The sequence below is a fragment of the Capsicum annuum genome, chromosome 11, assembly GCF_002878395.1.
Source record: "Capsicum annuum cultivar UCD-10X-F1 chromosome 11, UCD10Xv1.1, whole genome shotgun sequence".
In the NCBI taxonomy this organism is placed as follows: domain Eukaryota; kingdom Viridiplantae; phylum Streptophyta; class Magnoliopsida; order Solanales; family Solanaceae; genus Capsicum; species Capsicum annuum.
The window spans coordinates 3,848,712-3,870,247 of record NC_061121.1 but is presented as its reverse complement, the minus strand read 5'-3'; the positions used below and the strand labels follow the sequence as shown (position 1 = coordinate 3,870,247).

Here is a 21,536-nt window from a genome sequence, read left to right as displayed (position 1 = left end):
GATATGAGATATGTGGATTGTATAGATGTTGATGAATCCCTGTGGATCCTACATCAGAAAGCTTTAGCTCCGTAGCTGTATACAAGGATTGTACAATGATCCCGAAGGTTGTGCGACAACCTTGTGCATCATTATCATTATCATCATTATTGCATTTACTCTATTGTGTTATGTTGCGTTGTATTGCCATATTGACTTGTCATATATGTATTTGTCGTATCTTTCTTTACTTGTATTGATGATCTTGTATATATGTGTGATACAATGTGTACTTGTGTTCTATCTTGGTGTGATGTTGCGATATATGAGATATATTAGAACTGTTAGTGCTAGTGGTGTAGGCTACCATTGTGGGATATTTTCTGGTTATAAGTGACATGCCCTTAGTGTGTATTTTGTATGCTTTATTTTCTACTTTGCTCGGTCGTCCTATGATACCTAATGAGTACAAGTATACCATACTCACTCTGACTTCACCCTTTCGGTGCAGCTTTAGGTTTGGGTGCACCTCAGACTGGTTGATTTCAGGCATCTTCAGATTTCTCAAGGTAGCGGTTGGACATTTATATGTCTGGAGTTCACCTCTATCTTTCTGTATTAGTTATGTCTTTGTTAGTGTTCGAGGACAGATATTTTTCTTTGTGGTTATTTTTTTGATAATTTGACTCTGAAATTGTATTAGTAGTTCTTATACTATTGACACCAGGTTTTGGGAGTCATGGTTGCATGTGTTAATTTTATTCTTTTCACTTTTATTATATCTATGTGGCTCGGCTTCATTCTAGAAGCCTTACCTTGGGGGTATTTCTGTCTTTTCCCCATGTGTATTAGTTTGGGTGAGAGGCTTACTTGTCAAGGTTCGTCGTGACAAGTGTCATCATGACCTATTGAATTTCTTATCGTAACACTTTTGCTGCCCAAACATCATCTAAATAGATAAGACAATGGTCTACCTCCTTTCTTGATATACCCACCTATCCCCTTAGCCAATGTGTCCACATCCTCATCTTGATAATCTTGGATATGTCTTGTGAAGAATTTGATAATATTAAGAAAAACATTATTTATTTTGTAAAATTGGCCAATGTAAACCCAAAGGATGCTGAAATATCATTTGAAAACTTATAATCATGGTAGATTTTACTTGCTAGTATGGTTTTTCCAAGTCCTGGCATACCCAGACCACTGGGATAATACCGAGATCTTCTGATTCTTTAACAATTTGCTTGAAGAGCTTGATTACTTTGACAAAGTTCCTTGACTTGCTCATGGATGCCTTTAATCTCAACTGCAAAATTCTTAATGGTAGACAAATTATGGGGCCATCTAAAAACCTTCCCATTGTGCTTTTGAAACACCCTAGGTTTGGGACTCTTAGAAACTTTTTTGGATTTTTGGTTTCTGGACAAGATACGACTAAGGAATACCAGTCGTATGATGGGGTACGATTTGTATGGGTGGTTCGTATGCTGACTAGTGTTGGTTGGTGGGTTGGATTAGTTTCTGGAATGGGTACGACTTGGGTTGGTACGAGTCGTATAGGTTTGGTTTGGGTATTTCCTTTACTTAACCTTAGACTTGGTAGCTTAACTTGGATCTGGGTACGAGTGGCACACCATGAGCAGTAAGCCAGAGTATGATTCGTACTATGGACTCGTATGGTGGACAGTGTTCAAACCTCTTGTGATTCTATTCTTCTAGGGGTACGAGTCAAAGGTACAGGTCGTATGCTTTGGGTACGACTTGGTTTGGATGAGTCATACCTTGGAGAGTATTGGGTCCAAGGGGGAGTCCTAGGGTACGAGTGATGGGTACCACTCGTATTGGAAGGTACGACCGGTATGGTTAGTTGTACCCTCCTGACGGGAATTTTATGTAGTTTAGGTGAGGGTAATCTGGACATTTTTTCACTTAACCTAATAAGGCCCCATGATTTTTAACACACTTGGGAGGTTATTTGCCCTATTATTCTATTCTTTAATGCTTAGAAAACCCTCTCAAACACTCTCTAATCCTTTCTAAAGTTCTTGGGTAAAGAAAGCTAGGGTTTTATCTTAAGAATTAATTTGGGCTTGTGTTAGTGATTTCTCTCCATCAGCTACTCAATTTAAGGCATGTACTCCTTCCCTCATTGTTAGTTCCAACTAAAGGCATATTTTGTAAATTGTTTTCATGGCATAATTGTTATATGGTTTGGGGTTTTCAAATAAATATTGGGGTTTTTGGTTATAATGGCTTGGTTATGGTTTTTCATGTTTTAATTATGTATTTACATGTTTTAATGGTGGTTTGGATACTTGGTTGCATGGGAATGGTTAATTGGTATTTGATTTTGATTTGGAAACACTATGCCCCCAATATGTTTGATAAAATGCCTATGAGAATGCTTTTACTATATTGTTGGACTTTTTAAATGGAACTATTGCATGGTATGGTTTGGTAATGGAACCTTAAGTGGTTTAAATGGTTTAGAATAGTTAAATGGAATGGTTTGGTGTTCATGGTTATGGTTAATTATACTCCTTGTGGGGTACAATAAAATCTCCCAAGTAAACATGTTAATGAATAACTTGTGGGGTACAATAAAATCTCCCAAGTAAACATGTTAATGAATAACTTGTGGGGTACATGGGACTCCCCCAATCAAACATAATAATGGAATTTTTGTGAGGTACATGGGACTCCCCCCAAATTAACTTGAAGGTATAATCTATGGGTACATAGGAATCCCTTTACACTAAGGTTGGATAAGGACAATACTTTCAAGTTATAGTCGGTATGAGGATACCACTATTAATAGCCTTGGTTAATAATAAATAGGATAACGAATTGGTTGGTTAAAAATGGTTTTAATTGGGCAATAATGGTGGAGTGTGATAGTTAACCATGAAGGTAGGAGTTCAATGAATGAACATTGGAAATTCATGTTTGCCGACATGAGGGGTTGGTCATGGAGACCATATATGATACTATGAGGTAAACGGGGAGCCTCTAAGTATATTGTACATATGTATAATAGAGAGTATGGGTACTCGGGAATCCCCTACTCTTATGCTATCTTCGGTTCGTGCAGCTACATCCATCAGGGCCCGTTCATGGGGTTACACTTCATGGGGTTACACTGGATCCATATAGTCTGTGGGTGGTTTTGGATGGTAAGCTATACATACCCAGGTTAATGTTTTTAAATTCATACTTGTAATTCCCCGAGAGTACACCCTGGGTGCTACACGGTGCTTATAGCCCCAAAGGATCACAAGCTAACCTATGTTGGTACCTGCTGTGAACACTAAATAAAATAACAAGGAACATGTGCGAAATTTAACTGGAATTCCATAAGGTTTCAAATACGAAAAACAATACTGAATCGTAATACTAAAAACAACTGTTTGAAGATTGATAAACTGAAAGCAACTAATTGACTAAAAATGTCTAAAAGCCTCTAAATCAGACTGACCGTGGAGTTGATAGGACAAGCCCCCAACTAACTCCAACTGACTAAATGATTGAACTACTAACACAACTGAATATAAGGTAACTCGTCCTTGAAGGATGAGGACTCACCACTGCTGCTGCTACTAATACCCTAGAAAATCTAAGTATGATTGGGAATCTGAGCATCCGAACCTATTATAGCACAAGAAATGAGTATGTGATAGTACTTTGAATATACTGGTATGCTAAATGAGTTTAGGATAATATGCATGGGCTTATGTACGCGAGTAATAACTGACTGGATGCACAAAATGAGATACTGAGTAAGAATGCATGCAAGCTATAAAGACTGAGAATGCATGACCAAGCATAAAACCAGTTCTGAAATAGTCCGTAAACTGAAATACCAAAATCTGATAACTAAATAACTGATAAACTATATGCTATGGTCAAGCAAGACTTAACTGAATTCTGAACTAAGTACTGGAACCGAAACTATGGGAGCTATCATCTAACCGACATTCCCCAATATAAACTGATTGGGGTCTAACCTGTAACCCCAGTTGGAAGGGTGTTAGTACTATGCCACGGGTTACTAACAATGGTTGGGTCAACCCTAATCTGGCAGGAAGACTCATGAGATATATATATATATATATATATATATATATATATATATATGTATGTCAACCTTAGTCTGGCAGAAAGACACATCCACCTACGCTGGCTACGTAGTTCTGTAACTCAGGGACTGCTACTAAGGGTCACACCCTAACTAGGCAGGAATGCCCCCGTTCCTGGGTTCGCTCGATCTGAATCCTACTCCCAACTGAATATATTCCGATTACTAGACTGGGCTAAGCTTGATCGAACTCGCACTAACCATGTTAATTGACCGAGTATTACTGCTCAAGATATGACTGAGACCCTTCTGTAACTACTAAAAACTAAGTACACAGCTAAATTTCAGGTATCATAACCCCAGGACTCGATAGAACAATAATAGGAACACGTAAAATCCTTGAAAACCATAATAGGGAATCTCTACTCAGAATCCATCACTTTGGCATTTCATTAAACACATGGAAGACATGAATTTAAACATAGGAATACCTTTAAACATGATAAGATAGAATAATCACATGACAAAATCATAAACGGAGGATTTATTCTGAATTCTCATGAACATGATATGGAAACAATAATATTTAAAATATACTATAATGTATTCCACTTGAAACAATTTATAATCTTAACTTGAAATTCGAACGGTAAGAAATTCATAGACTTTAAACATGGGAATGAGTGAAACATGTGGGAATAACATAATTGCAATACTAAAATCATACTTTTAGCGATTTAACAATGAAATTTCATACTTCAAACGTGTAAAGGTTGCTTTCAATGAAAATAGATTGTAAATATCATGTATAATTGAATTTTATAAAATCTTCATAGAGATAAATCATTATAAATATGTAATTTCATAGTTTAAAACATAAAAGATGGATTCTTAGACTCCATGGGTGAAAAGAGCCCATGGATGAACATCTAACATACCTTGAAACTTAAATCTTGAATGAGAATAACTTTCTTGAAAGCTTTCTTGGATTGGAACACTTGAGTTCTTGGTTTTCTTGAAGGAAGGGCTTGAATCTTGAAGAGGCTAGGGTTTTTCTTTTAATAGAAAAGATGAACAATAGTGTGTATATTGCCTTTGGAGGCTGAAATTATATGTTATGGATGAGTTGGGGTTGAGGAAAAGACTTATTTTCCCTTTAAAACGCTAAAACAGAAACTAAAAAATAGGTACGGGCGACAAAGCGCGCATCGCGGGCTAATCGCACGCCCTCATTGCCTCTCTCACGAAAATGGCTATAACTTTTCGCTCGTGTATCAGATTAAGGCAAAATTGGTATCGTTGGAAAGATGACTCAATTATCTATAATTTGGTAGGTCTTGAGCTGAAAAATTTTATGTATATAAAAATTTATACACGTTCAAAGTATACCCTTGTAGAATCAAATACCAAACTCTGGATGAATCAAAGGATCTTAGCTCAACTTTGTTCTAAAAGATTTTTATGAAAATTTTTCACCTCAAAATCACTTCACACACTAGGATAAAGATCATGACATGTGTATTCAAAATGAATTCATGGAATTATAGTCAACACACGTAAGAACGACGCTTTAAAATCTAGCCCAAAAATACGGGATATTACAATACTAAATCTGGTTCCCTTTCACAGCATGGTGTTTTATATATATATATATATATATATGTGTGTGTGTGTGTGTGTGTGTGTGTGTGTATGTATGTATGGTTTATTTCCATATGGTTGGTTTACTTGGTTTTACTAGTTGGCATTATTTTATCCCTATCCTGAGTACTTGCTAGCGTTCACCCGCTAACCTCTCTGTGGTTGTATTCCCACGTGATGCAGGAACTGGCAATTCTACTCCTCCTACTTAGTGCTCGAATTCTCGGGATCAGCTATTGGATTGAAGTGGTAAGCTTTCATCTTTTCTGAAGGCTCCATTTTATATTGTAGACATTTTCATATACTTTGGTTTATTTATGGATATGGTTGGGGCATGTCCCAACCGGATATTGGTTTTCTTTTGATTAGAGGCTATTGTGGAACTTTTATGGGTTGGCATGGGCAGGATCGGTATTGGTGTCAGCTTTAGTATTGGTATTGGTAATGGGGCTGACACCCTTGGACAAAATTTCTCATTGTTCCATCTTTTTATGTTATGTTATGGAACTTGGTTTGGTTATTATTTTGGTTTTGGTTTATGGTTTGGTTATGATTATCGGTTGGTTTGGGTCGGTTGGAATCAGTTGGGTCGGTCATGGTTATATACCTATCCCAGTGTCTGGATTTGGATAATTATATGCTATCTTGTTATATGTTCAGAATTCATCTGACTCAGGGTATGTGTTAGATGGTTGGGGTTGGGTATTGGGGGTGGTCCTCAGTTCTATTTGGACTTGGGATGCCCATTACAATAAGGCCCCTGTTCAGGTCGGGTGAAGTTGGTATCAGAGCTTTAGGGTCATGGTCAATTGAGAGTCCACAAAGTCGGGTCGAGTAGTCTCTTTTAGGAGTGTGTAGTGTGCCACACTCATAAGGGAGAGGCTAAAAAAATTTAAGAATGTTTCACTTTCTTGGTATTCTGTTTCAAATTGCAAGGTCTGAGGTCCTTTCTAATCCTAGTTTGTTCGTTTTTCAGATCAAGCCTCGACGATCTGGAATACAAGAAAACTCTTCTGTCCCATCTAGGGACAACGTAGAAGGGACATAGGGGATCCATACTTGGTCTAGGGGTCCGTCCTGATATTTCTAGAGTTCCTCCAGTGGCTATCAGTCCTTCTCAGGGTGAGGTGACGAATGCGGAATTTCATCAATCGATTCATACTATTGCTCAGTTGGTTGCTGCTCAGGCTGAGCAGGATACATCTGGTGTTTCATTTGCTAAGGCCACAAGGGTTGACCAGTTTATGAAGATGAATCCTCCTACTTTTATGATGTAAAGGTGGAGGAGGATCCTCGGGGTTTCTTGGATGAAATAGAGAAGATATTTAAGGTAATGCAGGCCATGAATGTGGAAGGGGTGAGTTTTGGGGCTTATCAACTTAAGGATGTATCGTACCAATGGTACGAGAAATGGGATGAGGTAAACGGTGATGTTGAGGAGTTTCCTTATAGGAGGCTTTATCAAATGCTTTTTTGGATCGCTTCTTTCCTCAGGAGCTGAGAGAAGCAAAGGTAGAGGAATTTGTCAATCTGAGACAAGGGAAAATATCAGTCAAGGAATATGCCTTGAAATTTCATCAGTCGTCAAGGTATGCTTCAAAATTGGTATCAGATATGAGGGAGAGGATAAGAAAGTTTGCTTATGGACTACCTCGGGATTTGATCCTTAAAAAAAGACTGCATTGCTGATCAAGGATATGGATATGTCTAGGTTGGTGGTTCATATGCAACCGGTGGAGGAAGAAAAAAGGAAACAGGCTGAGTTTGGAGAAAGGCAGAGTAAGAAGTTCAATCTTCTAAACAAGGTGGTGGGCAACAACAAGGTAGTCAGGATGACGGTAAGTGGTCAAAGAAGAAGTGGGGGAATTTCGGTTCTTTCTCTTCTGCTAGTGCTCCTTACCTGAAGCCTTCGGGTGATAGGCATCAGGGTGGTGATAATTTTTTGGCACAAGGTGCGATATTATAAAGTGTTTTTATGGTCTTGCACACAAACCTTGGGTATCATGAGTTCTCTAGAAAGATGACCCAAGTACTTCATAAAAAAGTGGTCAACCTTTTACACTCGCGTAAATGATTCATCAAGTCTATCTCATAGACCACCTTAAGGTTATGGATTCATTAAGAGCAAAAATAAGCTCAACCTTATAATACACTACCCCATGCCATAGAGATAGGATATGTAGTGTTTATTGAAGGCCTATATGGTTGTGTTTGTCCATAAATATGTATCCACCATACTACCTCAATCCATGGGCTTTAGCCCCATCCCCCTCGACGATTCAAAGATTTTTTTCCTTGTCAGACGCTTGGTCATAGGATCCACCAAATTTCTTTCGAATCTTACATATTCTAAGGAAATAACGCCATGTTTCAACAATTATTTAACTGCAATATGTCTGATGCGAATATGTTTTTATTATCTATTAACAATTCCAGTCCAACGTTCCTAGCATATTCATCAGTTAGATGTTAATAATGCCTTCTTACAAGGTCGTCTTGAAAAGGAAGTGTACATGAGACAACCTCTTGGTTTTGAGTCCTCATAAAATTCTATGTACATTTGCAAGCTCAAAAAAAGCCATATACGAACTTAAGCAGACTCCTAGGGCATGGTACACCGAGCCTACCAACTACTTAACAAGTATTGAATTTGTTAAATCAAAATCTGACTCATCTTTGTTTATCCTTTATAATTTTGGTGTTACTATCTACATTATTATATATGTTGATGACATAATCATTATGGGCAGCATTCAAAAAAGTATCATGTCCATAATTAAATCACTTTCTCAGCGATTCTCTCCCAAAGATCTTGGGCTCTGGCATTATTTTTTGGGTGTTGAGGTAATATCCACACCAACTGCCATATAGTTTTCCCAACACAAATATATCATGGATCTTCTAGTTGAATTGCATATGGTTGACTGCAAGGGTGTTCCAACACCAATGACATCAAACTCCTTCATTGATTCAGAGATCGATTCAGCCATTGATGTTTCACTTTACCGAAGAATCATTGGTAAGCTTCACTACCTATCCTTCACTAGGCCTGACATTGGGTTTGCTATGAGCAAGTTGTCTCAGTTTATGCATAATCCCAAAGAGTCTCACTGGAAGGTCAGCAAACGTTTGTTGTGCTACTTGAAGCACACAAGCACGTTGGGCTCCAGTTAAGTCGACAATCAACAGATGGTTTGCTTGCGTATTCTGACTCTGATTAGGCTGGAAATCCACATAACAGAACATCAACAACAGGTTATTTTGTCTCCCTTGAAAACTCACTAATCTCATGGTCTTACAAAAAGTAAAAGTCTATCTCACGCTCATCCATGAAAGTCGAGTATCGAGTTGTTGCTGTTGTTGTTTACCAATTTGAACCATGAGCTTCACCTATCACTATCTTCCCCACCAACCGTTCTCTGTGACAAATCAGCACCACTTACATTTGTGCTAATCTTATTTTTCATAAGCATGCAACTATTGATTTTCATTTTGTTCGTGAGCAAGTTCAACGAAAAAGCTTGAGGTTCATCACCTTCACTCCGCTGATCAAGTAGCTGACATCCTCACCAAGCCTCTTCCGCATACAGCTTTTCTGCGACATTTTCACAAGTTGGGGCTTGTCCCAGTCACCCCCAACTTGTGGGGGCGTACTTGTGGGGGCGTATTAACAGATAATATATGCCACCTCAGTTTGTTATTAGCTTAAGATATTATAGCTATCTATATGTATTCAATTATACAGTAGTTAGTTATATGTTATATTTAGGAGTTCCATAATTTTCTGTTGTATTTTAGGATTTTCTGCTTCTTTATACTTGCCAGATAGTATTTCCAGTTCTATATCCGCTCTATAAAGAGATGTTGCACGTGAATAACATTTATCTTTCTCTTCTTTATCTTAAACCTTTATACGAGGTCCCTATAGACAAGGGGATGAGTTGGATATATAGTTTCCATCAGCAAATAAGAAATTATGAAAAGAGTACAATGCCAAAGTTTCTACTGAGAAATAACAAGAGTTAATACATAAAAACGATCCTAAACTTGACACCAAATTATAACTTTGACCTTAAACTTTGATAGTGCACAAATAGGACCTTTAACTATTCAAAACCTAAACAAATATGACCTTTGATTTTGCAACTTCATGCGTGAGTCTCACTCGCGCCTACGTGGAAAGGTAATCCAATCATACGGTGCCACGTCGTTAAAAAGGCTGACTTGGAGAGAGGTCATATTTGTGCAGTTTTAAATAGTTAAAGGTCATATTTGTGCACTGTCAGAGTTTTGCTTTTTGTGTTAAGACGACGTCGTTTTTATTATTATTATTATTATTTATTTCTATAGTAGCAGCACCTAACTTTTTTTTTAATTTAAAAAAATTATTATTATTATTATTATTTTATTTATTTCTATAGCAGCAGCACCTAGCTTTTTTTAATGAAAAAAAAATAGCCACTAGCAGGGATGGAACCCGCACAATAGGCTAAAGGAAGCGTCCAAGAAGAGTAAATAACACCACCAGGCTATCTAAGTGTCTTGTTTCATGTGGTTCAACATTAATATACGTACATAAATATACATTTTCTATCTTATATATATACAACATAATTTTTTTACTGAGGGGTTTCAGGTGAACCCCATGGCAACCACGTAGGTCCGCCCCTCGTTAATTTAATAACATTTTAATAACATTAATTTAATAACATTTTAATTACGTTAATTTGATAACGTTAATTTAATATACTACTACTACTATCCTTAATAACATTAATTTAATAACGTTTTATTAAAACTATATTTTTTCTTATTATTAGTATAGTTTCATCTTTAATTTAATATTTAAATAAATAATATTTAGATATATTATATAACTTAAATTCGTCCTCTGCTTTATAATATATATACATACCCGCTCGATTTTTTCGTATGAGGCTGACCCGCCTAATTAATAAATCTTCAATATTGTTCTTTTTCCGCAATGACAAAAGAAATTAGATGTCATTTTCATCTTTGAGCCGAAAATAATGAAAAAATAATAGTGAAGAGTCATTTAAAGGTCATATTTGTGCAGTTTTGAATAGTTAAAGGTCATATTTATGCACTGTCAAAGTTTAAGGTCATATTTATGTATTATGCCCTTAGATTTTAAGCTGGACATGCCCAGTTTTGCGTGTTGAACACGCGTTTTACCACATAGGATTGGAGGTTATATTTGTGCAGTTTTGAATAGTTAAAGGTCATATTTGTGCACTGTCAAAGTTTAAGGTCAAAGTTATAATTTGGTGTCAAGTTAAGGGTCATTTTTATGTATTAACTCAAATAACAATGAACATGACAAAAGGGGTTTGAAGAGTTCACAAACAAAACATAAGCTTCTGATTCTGGCTCAGTCTTTGACAATACCTATCAGAACGTATCGTTGCAAAGCACAAAACTAAATAGACATTAACATCTTCCCAACAATCGCAGCTTCATCATATGCAGATCAGTCCTTTCATCTCAGTACAAAGTATTAGCTTCTACTGATGTCAGATGGTCACAAGTCCAATGAATAGGTCTACTGCTCGGAAGTCACGTCTAGGTGGATGCTATATAAAGATGAGAAGTTAAAAATGAAAAGAACGAAGAATGTCAGGAAAATAAAGGAAGTACACCACAAAAGCTAGTGAGAACGAAAGCAAGTAGAGAGAACTCAAAAGCCATAAAGTGATATGAAAATATGACATGTGGTTAAATTATTTCTAGAGAAATATGTCGATGCCATATATATGCACAGAAAAATTGGCATATCTTAATGTATAAATCTGTTCTCAATTGTAATCTTCCATTTTTTTTCTACAGAAAAGAAATTCACTATTCACAAAGCATAAAATGTAATCTAAATTCTCAATTCTAAGAGACTTGAACTTTTATACATAGCAAATTCTGCTTACGAATGAATAAACAATACTTTAATGATCATCTTAACTTAAAATGCAAGGCAGAAATTACTAAAAAATGTTTTTCATATGAGAATGCAATGCAGAGGTGCAGAAGCATCATAATGATGAAATCACTTACCTTCATCTTTAGTCATTCTTCAACATATGAACTTGGAGCTCGCAGCCGTACTCTTCCATTTCTTTTTCAATCTTCAAAGCTGAATCACCAACTGATTTGCTACAATCAGTAACTTTTATCAATTGCAATGTTAGAACATCTGCAAAGCTAAGTGGGATCTCTTCAAGCTTGGAACAACTTTTTATAACTAGATATTCAAGCTCAGGAAATGATTCATCTGAGCAATACCAGTGGGTCATAAACACACGATGTAGTTTCAAAAACTTGAGTCTCTCAAACGTCTTATCACTGAGATCCCAATCTTTTTTCCCCGTAAAGTATATCTCAGATAATTTAAGAGTCTCAAGATGTTGCAGCTTTGCAATACTTGAAACTATTTCATCCGTCAGGAAAGTTTCACTGAGGGACAAATTCCTAAGACGTGAGGGAAACATCTCCAAAGTCATTAATCTAGAGTCTGAATAATAAGGAACATCACCAAGTTCATCAATATGGAGCCTAAGTTGTTCGAGATTTGGAAACTTATTCCAGAACTTCGGAGTCATGTCAGCCACGGACATGGAGCACGTGCCAAGAGTCTTCATGTTATGTAACACAACATCTGTAGGTTCTTCGAACTTCACTCGCTCACCATCTGCCCATCTAATGGGAAATTCGTTTATGTCCACGTGCCTCAACTTTTCCAGTTTCCAAATAGCAGGCGACATCATTATATAAGATGAACGAACCCCCAAAGTTTGTAAATGAACAAGGTGTGACACCCATTTGAAATGGAATGCTTTAACAAAAATTGCAAGGTACCTTAAGTGAGTCAGCGACTGAAACGCAGCAGCCCAAGAATCATCCAAGTAGAAATCCAATAAATGTAACACCCGAATAAGTCTGAAGTTATTAAGCAAAGGAAAAAGATTCTTTTTTTTTGATATGCTGAATTTTGGATGAGCAATGCACTCAAGGGACGCTTGACTTATTCCAAATGACTTTCTTTCCTTGAAATCACTTGTCATAGTGTCAGGTATGTACATACATAGCCTTTTTCCTACATGTTGCATGAACTTTTCTTCTTTTATTTTTGTCAAGCAAAATTCACGCACTTGATCAGGAACTATGCAGCATTTCATTTCACCACTTCCTCTGGTTTTAGATAAAACTACCAAGTTTCTGCTAACAAGATCACTCAAGCAACTCATTGATGTTTCTTCTTGCTTCAACGTGCCAATGTTCGGCACAAACTCCTCAGCTATCCACCACTTGAGCAGATCAGACACTGGAATTTCATAGCCTTTAGGAAACAATCCCATGTAGAGAAGACAAGGCTTTAAATATTCCGCTAAAATGTCATAACTTGATTGTATCATCTTCATGCTTCCTTCTTCTAAGGCATGAGAACCTATATCATATGCAACCTCAAGCCACGTAGATGCTTCTCTTTTTTTTCGAGAAAGAATTCCAGCAATAATGATTATGAAAAGAGGCAACCCATTGCATTTTTTGGCAACTAGTGGTCCTACACTGCGTAGCTCCAAAGGACAGCTCTCTCCTTGAAATACTTTCTTCTGCAATAATTCCCAACTCTCTTCATCTCTTAGACATGGAAGAAGATAAGGTTCACTATGCTTCTTCATATGCCGAGTTAGCTGTACATTTCTAGTTGTTACCATTATTCTACTTCCCTTTCCCACAGAAGGGAAACATGGTCGTAAATCATCCCATGCCTCGTATTCACATATATCATCCAATACGATGAGATACCTTTTTCCGAAAAGATTCTTCCGCATCATGTCATCAGGATCATCCACATTAACAAACCTATCGCCCGTAATTTGTTTTAGAATCTCAAGAAATAACTTTCTCACATTATATGTTTGTCCAACGGAGCACCACGCTCGAACATCAAAACAATCAATAATAGAACTACTATTGTATACCTTTCTAGCCAAAGCTGTTTTCCCTATTCCGGCCATTCCAACAACTGAAATAATGTCAAAGTCCATTGACCTTTCCCTCAATTTTTGAATTATATTTTCCGCATGATCGTCAAAACCCACAAGTTCTCCGTCAACTGATGGATAACTACGCTCCGTGGGAGGCTCTACAGAGGAAGGAATTCTCTCAACATTCTCCATATCAGCTAGCTTGGCCCCTTTTACGATTGTTAGAAGCGAAATTGATACAAGATGGGGAACTGAAAATGAAGTGAAGCACAGCTGGAATCAACAAATTAGTTAAAAGTAGTTAAACTATATTAGAATTCAAAATTTTGTTTTTTACTGTTCATTGCAGTTATTACTGTACTCAAGTCACATGGGTAGTTAATCGGTTAGAGAGTTAGTTACAGCTGTCAAGTGGGATTGTTAGCTATAAAACCAAGCATCACTGGTGTAAGCATTCATTCATGAATAATATCTCAAGTTTCTCTCTTCTATATTCTCTCTATAATTTCTTTTAGCTTCAATTCTCGGATTAATCCCTGATTTAGCTATCATCTTCTTCGAGCATAGCTCCTAGATTAACAATTTCCAGTTGCGAATTCCTTTAAGTGCATCAATTGGTATCAAAGCTTGTAGGTTCTTGGAATGATAATGGTGAGAAGTAAAGGTCAAGATAAATCTGGGGAAGAAATGGATGATAAATTGACACAAATTCAAGATCAGCTGCAGCAGTTAATGGAAGGAATGTTGAATATGAATGCAAAAAATCAAATAAAGAATTGTTAGAGATTCGTGAAGCATTGGGATCAATGGCGCAGAAAGGGAAAGGAAGAGAACCAAACAGAGCAGAATCCACTAATGGAAGGGCTGGTTCAATGGAGCTACAGCAAGAGGAAAGGCCCAAGGAAGGTCATCACAACTCAAATTCACATGGTAATTACTTTACAAAGTATTCTTGACTTGAATTTCCTAGATTTTCGGGCCAAGATTTAAGGACTTGGTTATATAAGTTCGACCAATTTTTTTCCATGGATGAAGTACCTTTTGAGAAAAGGGTTAAGGTAGCATCCATCCATTTTGATGATAAGGCCATAGCCTGGCATGGAGCATATATGAGGTGCAGGAATTCTGTAGTGGATCCTACTTGGACTGAATATGTCATAGCCCTAAATGAGAGGTTTGGAGATGGATTTGAGGATCCAATGGAAGCCCTAACGAACTTGAGACAAACTGGTAGTGTAAGGGAGTATCAGGCAGAATTTGATAAATTTCTGACTAGGGTTAACTTGTCAAATGAAAATGCTATCAGCTGCTTCCTAGGGGGTTTAACTCCAGCACTAAATAAGGTTGTTAGAATACAAGGTCCTAAAACGCTGATGCAGACTTATAAGGTAGCTAGGCTACAAGAAGAGGTGTTTGAAGCACAAGCTCCGTCATGGGGTTTGAAGGTACCTTATAAGAATAGTAGTGGATTATTACCTACTCCTGCAGTGGTTAAGCCTGTGTATACCCAGAAACCTTCTTATAACCTTGCATCCAATTCCACTTATAAGCAACCATTTGAATAAAAGCAAATTGGAGATAGAAAAATTCCTGGTAAAAGGTTATTCGCAGCAGAAATGAATAAGAAGAGGGCAAAAGACCTTTGTTTTTTCTTTGATGAGAAATATGTACAAGGGCACAATTGTAGAAGTAATAAACAGTTGTATATGGTGGAGGTAGAAGAAGTAGAAGAAGGGGACATGGAGCTAGCTAAAGTACAAGAATCAGTCCCTATTGTGACTAGTGAAGCATATGAGTTCATGGCTATATCATTACAAGCTCTTACAGGAGTGACAGGATATCAAACACTTAGGGTCACAGGGTATCATGAAAAGAGACCATTGCAGGTCTTAATTGACACAAGAAGCACACCCAACTTTATTGATCAAGAGGTAGGCACAAAATTGCAATGTAAAGCTTCTCCTATTCATGAGCAATCTATTAGTGTAGCAGATGGTAGAAAAGTGCAGACTGCATCAATATGTAAGGATCTCACTTGGCTTTTACAAGGCACTACATTTTCATCTGATTTCCTAATCTTACTACTTGGAAATGTTGACATTGTATTGGAGGTTCAGTGATTAACTACATTGGGAAGAATCTTATTTGACTTCCAGAATAAGTCCATTGATTTCAGGTATCAAGGAAAGAAACATGTGTTAAGAAGAGCTAGAGTACACATAAAAGTTGCTAAGGCTGAGTCCCTAATCAAGCAGGAAGGCTAAGAAGCTCAATTGTTCATGATGACAGTAACCAACCCAGCAATAAATGAAGTAAATTATTGCAGTATTCAAGTCACTCCAGGTACTAACTTGTTACCAGAATTAAAGCCCTTATTGGAATAATTTGCTTGTATTTTTGAGCTGCCTAGCACCTTACCACCTCATAGAGGTGCATTTGATCACAGAATTCCATTGATGGAATCAACAATTCCTGTTAGTAAGAGACCTTACAGATATCCTGCATTTAAGAAGGATATTATTGAGAAATTGGTACAGGAGATGATGGATCAAGGGGTTATTCAACATAGTTCTAGCCCATATGCTTCTCATGTGGTGTTGGTGGGAAAAAAAGGTGGGTCTTAGAGACTTTGTGTTGATTATAAAAGTCTCAATCAGTTAACTATTAAAGACAAATTCCCAATTCCCATGACTGAAGACTTGTTGGATGAATTAGGGGGTGCTGTTATATTCTCAAAGATTGATCTTAGAGCAGGGTATCATAAGTTGAGAATGGCTGAAGAAGACACTTATAAGACAGCTTTCAAAACTCATGAAGGCCATTATGAGTTTTTGGTTATGCCTTTTGGTTTAACCAATGCTTCATTTTTCTTTCAAGGACTTATGAATGCAGTTTTCAAACCGTTATTAAGAAAGTCAGTATTAGTGTTTTTTGATGATATCTTAATCTACAGTAAATCATCGGTTGACCACTTGGTTCATGTTCATGCTGTGTTTGAACTAATGAAATAGTATCGGTTGTATGCTAAGATATCTAAGTGTGCCTTTGGAGTGACTAAGGTGGATTACTTAGGCCATTTCATCAGTGCAGAGAGAGTTTCAACTGATCCTAGAAAGATTATAGCTGTTTAAAATTGGCCTATGCCTACTAATCTCAAACAATTAAGAGGATTCTTAGGACTTGCAGGCTACTACAAGAGGTTTATACATGGTTTTGGAATTATATGCAGACCCCTTCATGATATGTTGAAGAAGGAAGGTTCCACTAGTCTGAACAAGCTTATGAGGCTTTTAGAACACTAAAACAGGCATTGGTTTCTGCTCCAGTGCTAGCCTTGCCTAACTATTCCTTACCTTTTATTGTGGAGATGGATGCTAGTGGTAAAGAAATTGGAGTTGTGTTAATGCAACAAGGACACCCTATTGCTTATATAAGCAAATCCTTAGCTCCTAAACATCAAGCTATGTCTGTATATGACAGAGAACTGCTTGCTCTCTGTCTGTATATGACAGAGAACTGCTTGCTCTCATTTTTGCAGTTACCAAATGGTCACACTCCTTGTTGCACAACCATTTTATAGTAAGAACTGGCCAAAAGGCCTTGAAACACCTACTTGATCAACCAATTCACACTGATTTCCAGATTGTTAGTATATCCAAACTAATGGCTTTTGATTTTAGTATTGAGTACAAAAAAAGGCTCTGAGAATAGTGTTGTTGATGCATTGTCAAGAATGCTTGATGCTGAATTATTAGCCATCTCATTACTCACTCCACATGATGAATTGTAAATGAATATTAAGGCATCTTGGGAAGTGGATCCTGCATTACAGGTGATTATACAGAAATTTCAGACACAGCCTTTTAAATCCTACACTTGGTGTGGTGGCCAGCTTAGATGGAAAGGAAGGTTAGTTATAGGTGATGATCAACAGTTGAAGACTGACATTATTTCTTTGTGGCATAGTACTCCACAATGTGGACACTCAGGCATGGATGCTACTATATGGAGTTTACAATCCCTCTTCGATTGGAAAACACTTACTGCAGATGTGAGGAAGTTCATCAATCAGTGTGATGTTTGTCAAAGACATAAGTATGATACCAGGGTATTTGCAACCTCTACCTGTTCCTGAAGGTGAATGGACTGATATTTGCTTAGATTTCATTGAAGGTCTGCCTAAATCCCACGGTAAAGATGTCATTTTGGTAGTGGTAGACAGGCTCACCAAATACAGTCACTTTTTAGGTCTGCAACACCCATACACAGCTCAGTCAGTTGCTAAATGCTTCATGGATAATATCTTTAAACTACATGGATTACGTGTTACCATGACTAGTGACACAGATCCAGTCTTCTTAAGTGTTTTTTGGCAAGAATTATTCACCTTGCAAGGTGTACAACTTCAGAGATATACTACTTACCACCCTCAGACTGATGGCCAAACTGAGGTGGTCAAACTGAGGTGGTCAACAGGACCTTGGAGACTTACTTGAGATGTTTTTGCTCTGATTGTCCAAGAGAATGGGCTAATCATCTCTCCCTGGCTGAGTGGTGGTACAATACTACCTATTATACCACTATCAAATGCACACCATATGAAGCTTTATATGGTCAAAAACTCTCATTCATCTACCTTACTTAGTGGGTGAAAGTGCTGTGGAGATGGTAGATAGAAGCTTGGAGGCTAGAGAGACTGTTATTTAGTTGCTAAAGTTCCATATTATCAGGGCTCAACAAAGAATACAAGACATTGCCAACAAACATAGATCAGATAGGTCCTTTGAAGTAGGTGATTGGGTTTATCTAAAATTGCAACCTTACAGACAAGTTTCACTGGCTGCCAGGCCTTTTAACAAACTTCCTGCCAAGTATTATGGCCCCTATAAGGTTGAAGACAAGATCGGAGCTGTTGCTTATAAGCTCTTACTGCCTAGTAATGTTCTCATTCACCCTACCTTCTATGTCTCTCAACTTAAGAGGTGTCATGCCTTACCTCAGAGTTTCACTCATCCGCCTGTCATACATCTTTCTAGTCCTTATTGCCCTATTCTAGAGAGGGTGTTAGATAATAGATTGGTCAAAAGGGGAAACAAGGCTGTAGAGCAAGTCTTGGTGCAATGAACTGGAATTGATGCAACACAAGCTACATAGGACTTCTGAGTTACTGCTGAGGTTTCCTTCCTTTAATCCTTGAGGACAAGGATGTTCTTTAAGGGAGGGGTATTGATACAAGATGGGGAACTGAAAATGAAGTGAAGCACAGCTGGAATCAATAAATTAGTTAGAAGTAGTTAAACTGTATTAGAATTCAAAACTTTATTTTTACTGTTCATCGCAGTTATTACTGTACTCAAGTCACATGGGTAGTTAATCGGTTAGAGAGTTAGTTACAGCTGTCAAGTGGGATTGTTAGCTATAATACCAAGCATCACCAGTGTAAGCATTCATTCATGAATAATATCTCAAGTTTCTCTCTTCTATATTCTCTCTATAATTTCTTTTAGCTTCAATTCTCGGATTAATCCCTGATTTAGCTATCATCTTCTTCGAGCATAGCTCCTAGATTAACAATTTTCAGTTGCGAATTCCTTTAAGTGCATTTTTTTTTCATAGTTAATGATTTATCGGTGCAGCAAAGGATTATTTATTTTCTTATCGGGTAAACTATAAGTCATTAATATTATTATCATATTTATGTGTTTACCCCTGAATATGATAAGTGTTTATTGTAAGCTTAAAAGGATTAAGCCCCATCCACTCATTCAGCAAAGCTCCCTAAATTTTGTGGGGAAAAACAAGATTTCTCTTTGATTGAGAATTGATGTAGTGAGAAACTCTCTTACATTTAGCCGATACACCGTCCAATAATTGCTAATACGATGTTGACTCAACTGACATCTTATTGGCTGGCTAGAGGATTAGTACATTTAAAAGTTGATATCTAATAAGTCGAACCATTAAGCAAAACCATCCACCGGTCCACATGATCCACCCGATAAGCTGTGGATGTTCCATTTTGTGTCTTAATATAAGCACATATAAAAAAGGGTAGCCCGGTGCACTAAAGCTACCGCTATGCGCGGTGTTCGGGGAAGGACCCCACCACAAGGATGTATCATACGCAGCCTTACCTTGCATTTCTGCCAGAGGCTGTTTCCAAGGCTTGAACCCGTGACCTCCTGGTCACATGGCAGCAACCCCTTCTTATAAGCACATATATTATAAATAATAAGTCAAACAATCAATAATTTTTGCAAAACATATATTTTAAGAAACCTATAATCGAGAATGAAAATCTGCAAACTAATTAGTTCAATTATTTCTAAGGGAAAAATTTTCAAAAGTAAATTTGCTAGATCTAGTTAAAAAATTGATGGTCACCTGCAATGGAACTGATTTGTAAGGATTATACAATACTTCAAGTTGATAAACTTTTTGTAAAGAAAAATAAAATCATGATCACAGTCAAAGGCGGATCTAGGATTTTAAGCTTTTGGATTTCCAATTAAGGCTACTAATTGTAGTCAACTCAGTTTGATTTTATATGTGACATATTTGATTTGTCGGCTTTGATTTGTAAACATGCTATAATCCATAATGGGACCAATCGGGTGATGGTGTTTAACCGTTGGGGTTATCAATTTTACATATAAGAAAATGTCTTGCAATTCGATTAAATGATAGTAGTAACTAATACTGATAAGACAATAGCACTTTAGTGTTCAATTCATGAAACTGTATAGACTATATCTTATATCAAGACATAAAGATTGTGACATATAATCAAATGATAAATTGCAAAAGCTAAAAAAAGAATCTAACCTTACAGTGGAAATGGAAAGGTTAAAATAATTGCTCCAAAGTTTCTTGTAAATCTATAGTTTCTCTCTCACAGAAAATGAAAAGATTTGAGACTATTTTCAGTGTAGAGAAAATGAAAAAGAGCAAGTTGACTTCCACGAGGAGATAGGTGTACTAATTATTAGAGACGTTTTGATTTAGGAATCCAAATTAAACTATTTGCCTAAAAGATTAGGAATGTTAAACTATTTATTTATTGAGAAGATTTAGGATCAATTCACACATATTTAAGTTAACCGATTAATTTTACTAGTAATATTAATAATTGTAAATATGGTCATTCCATGAATGCACAAGCCAAAGTTTCCTTTGCAATTTCCTTAGAACTACGTATATATTACTATTACTAATTTATACGGAGAGGAATTTGAGAGGAGCTTAGGATCGTTTTTATGACAATTAAGCTCTGTGGCGGACTTTACAAGATAAATTCAATTTATGTTAGTTTTCGTACCCTAAACCCTAAATCATGCCTATGTAATACTCTCTTCGTCCTAAATTACCCGTTCAAAATTGAGATGATACATTGATTAAAAAAAAAAATTAATAGCATGTGATGTTTACATTTTAATTTGAATAAAAAGTAATTAATGCAAAGGGTAAAACATGAAGAAAAAAATTGTCTCTTCTTGATTAATGAAAAAAGACAAGTAAAATGAAAATCAAATTAGGAAATTTGAGACGAGTAATTTGGGATGGAGGAATAATATATTGCTTTAGAGAGACATCTTGAATATCCCATGTATTAATGGGTATTCGAAAAGAGGTCCAACATCACCACAAAATCATGGGATATATATTCATAAATAGATCAGACCATCTTGAGTATGTCATGAACTCTTGGATATTTATAAAGAGATTCAGATCTTCAATGTTCCACAAATTCGGAAGATATTCATAAACAGAACAACAATCTCCAATATCTTATAAATTCATATGCGATGTTGATAAATAGATCAAGACATTCTCTTCTT

At 36.7% G+C, this 21,536-nt stretch overlaps 1 protein-coding gene across 5 annotated transcripts; it reads right to left on the bottom strand.

Annotated features, from left to right (window-relative positions):
• Positions 1 to 3,334: 3,334 nt before the first annotated feature.
• On the bottom strand, positions 3,335 to 20,734 carry LOC107847978 (putative late blight resistance protein homolog R1B-12). 5 transcript variants are annotated; one of them, XM_047399381.1, is made up of 3 exons: positions 20,524 to 20,734; positions 11,765 to 13,949; positions 3,335 to 3,627 (listed from the first exon to the last, which is right to left on the bottom strand). In XM_047399381.1, exon 2 carries the CDS (start codon positions 13,888 to 13,890, stop codon positions 11,773 to 11,775), a length of 2,118 nt encoding a protein of 705 aa, XP_047255337.1. In that variant the 5' UTR covers positions 13,891 to 13,949; positions 20,524 to 20,734; the 3' UTR covers positions 3,335 to 3,627; positions 11,765 to 11,772. The 5 variants fall into 5 exon arrangements, with proteins under 5 accessions (XP_047255337.1, XP_016548092.2, XP_016548091.2 ...); XM_016692606.2 differs by lacking the exon at positions 3,335 to 3,627 and adding an exon at positions 10,990 to 11,292 and having other exon boundaries at positions 11,765 to 13,971; XM_016692605.2 differs by lacking the exon at positions 3,335 to 3,627 and adding an exon at positions 10,990 to 11,292.
• Positions 20,735 to 21,536: the final 802 nt, after the last annotated feature.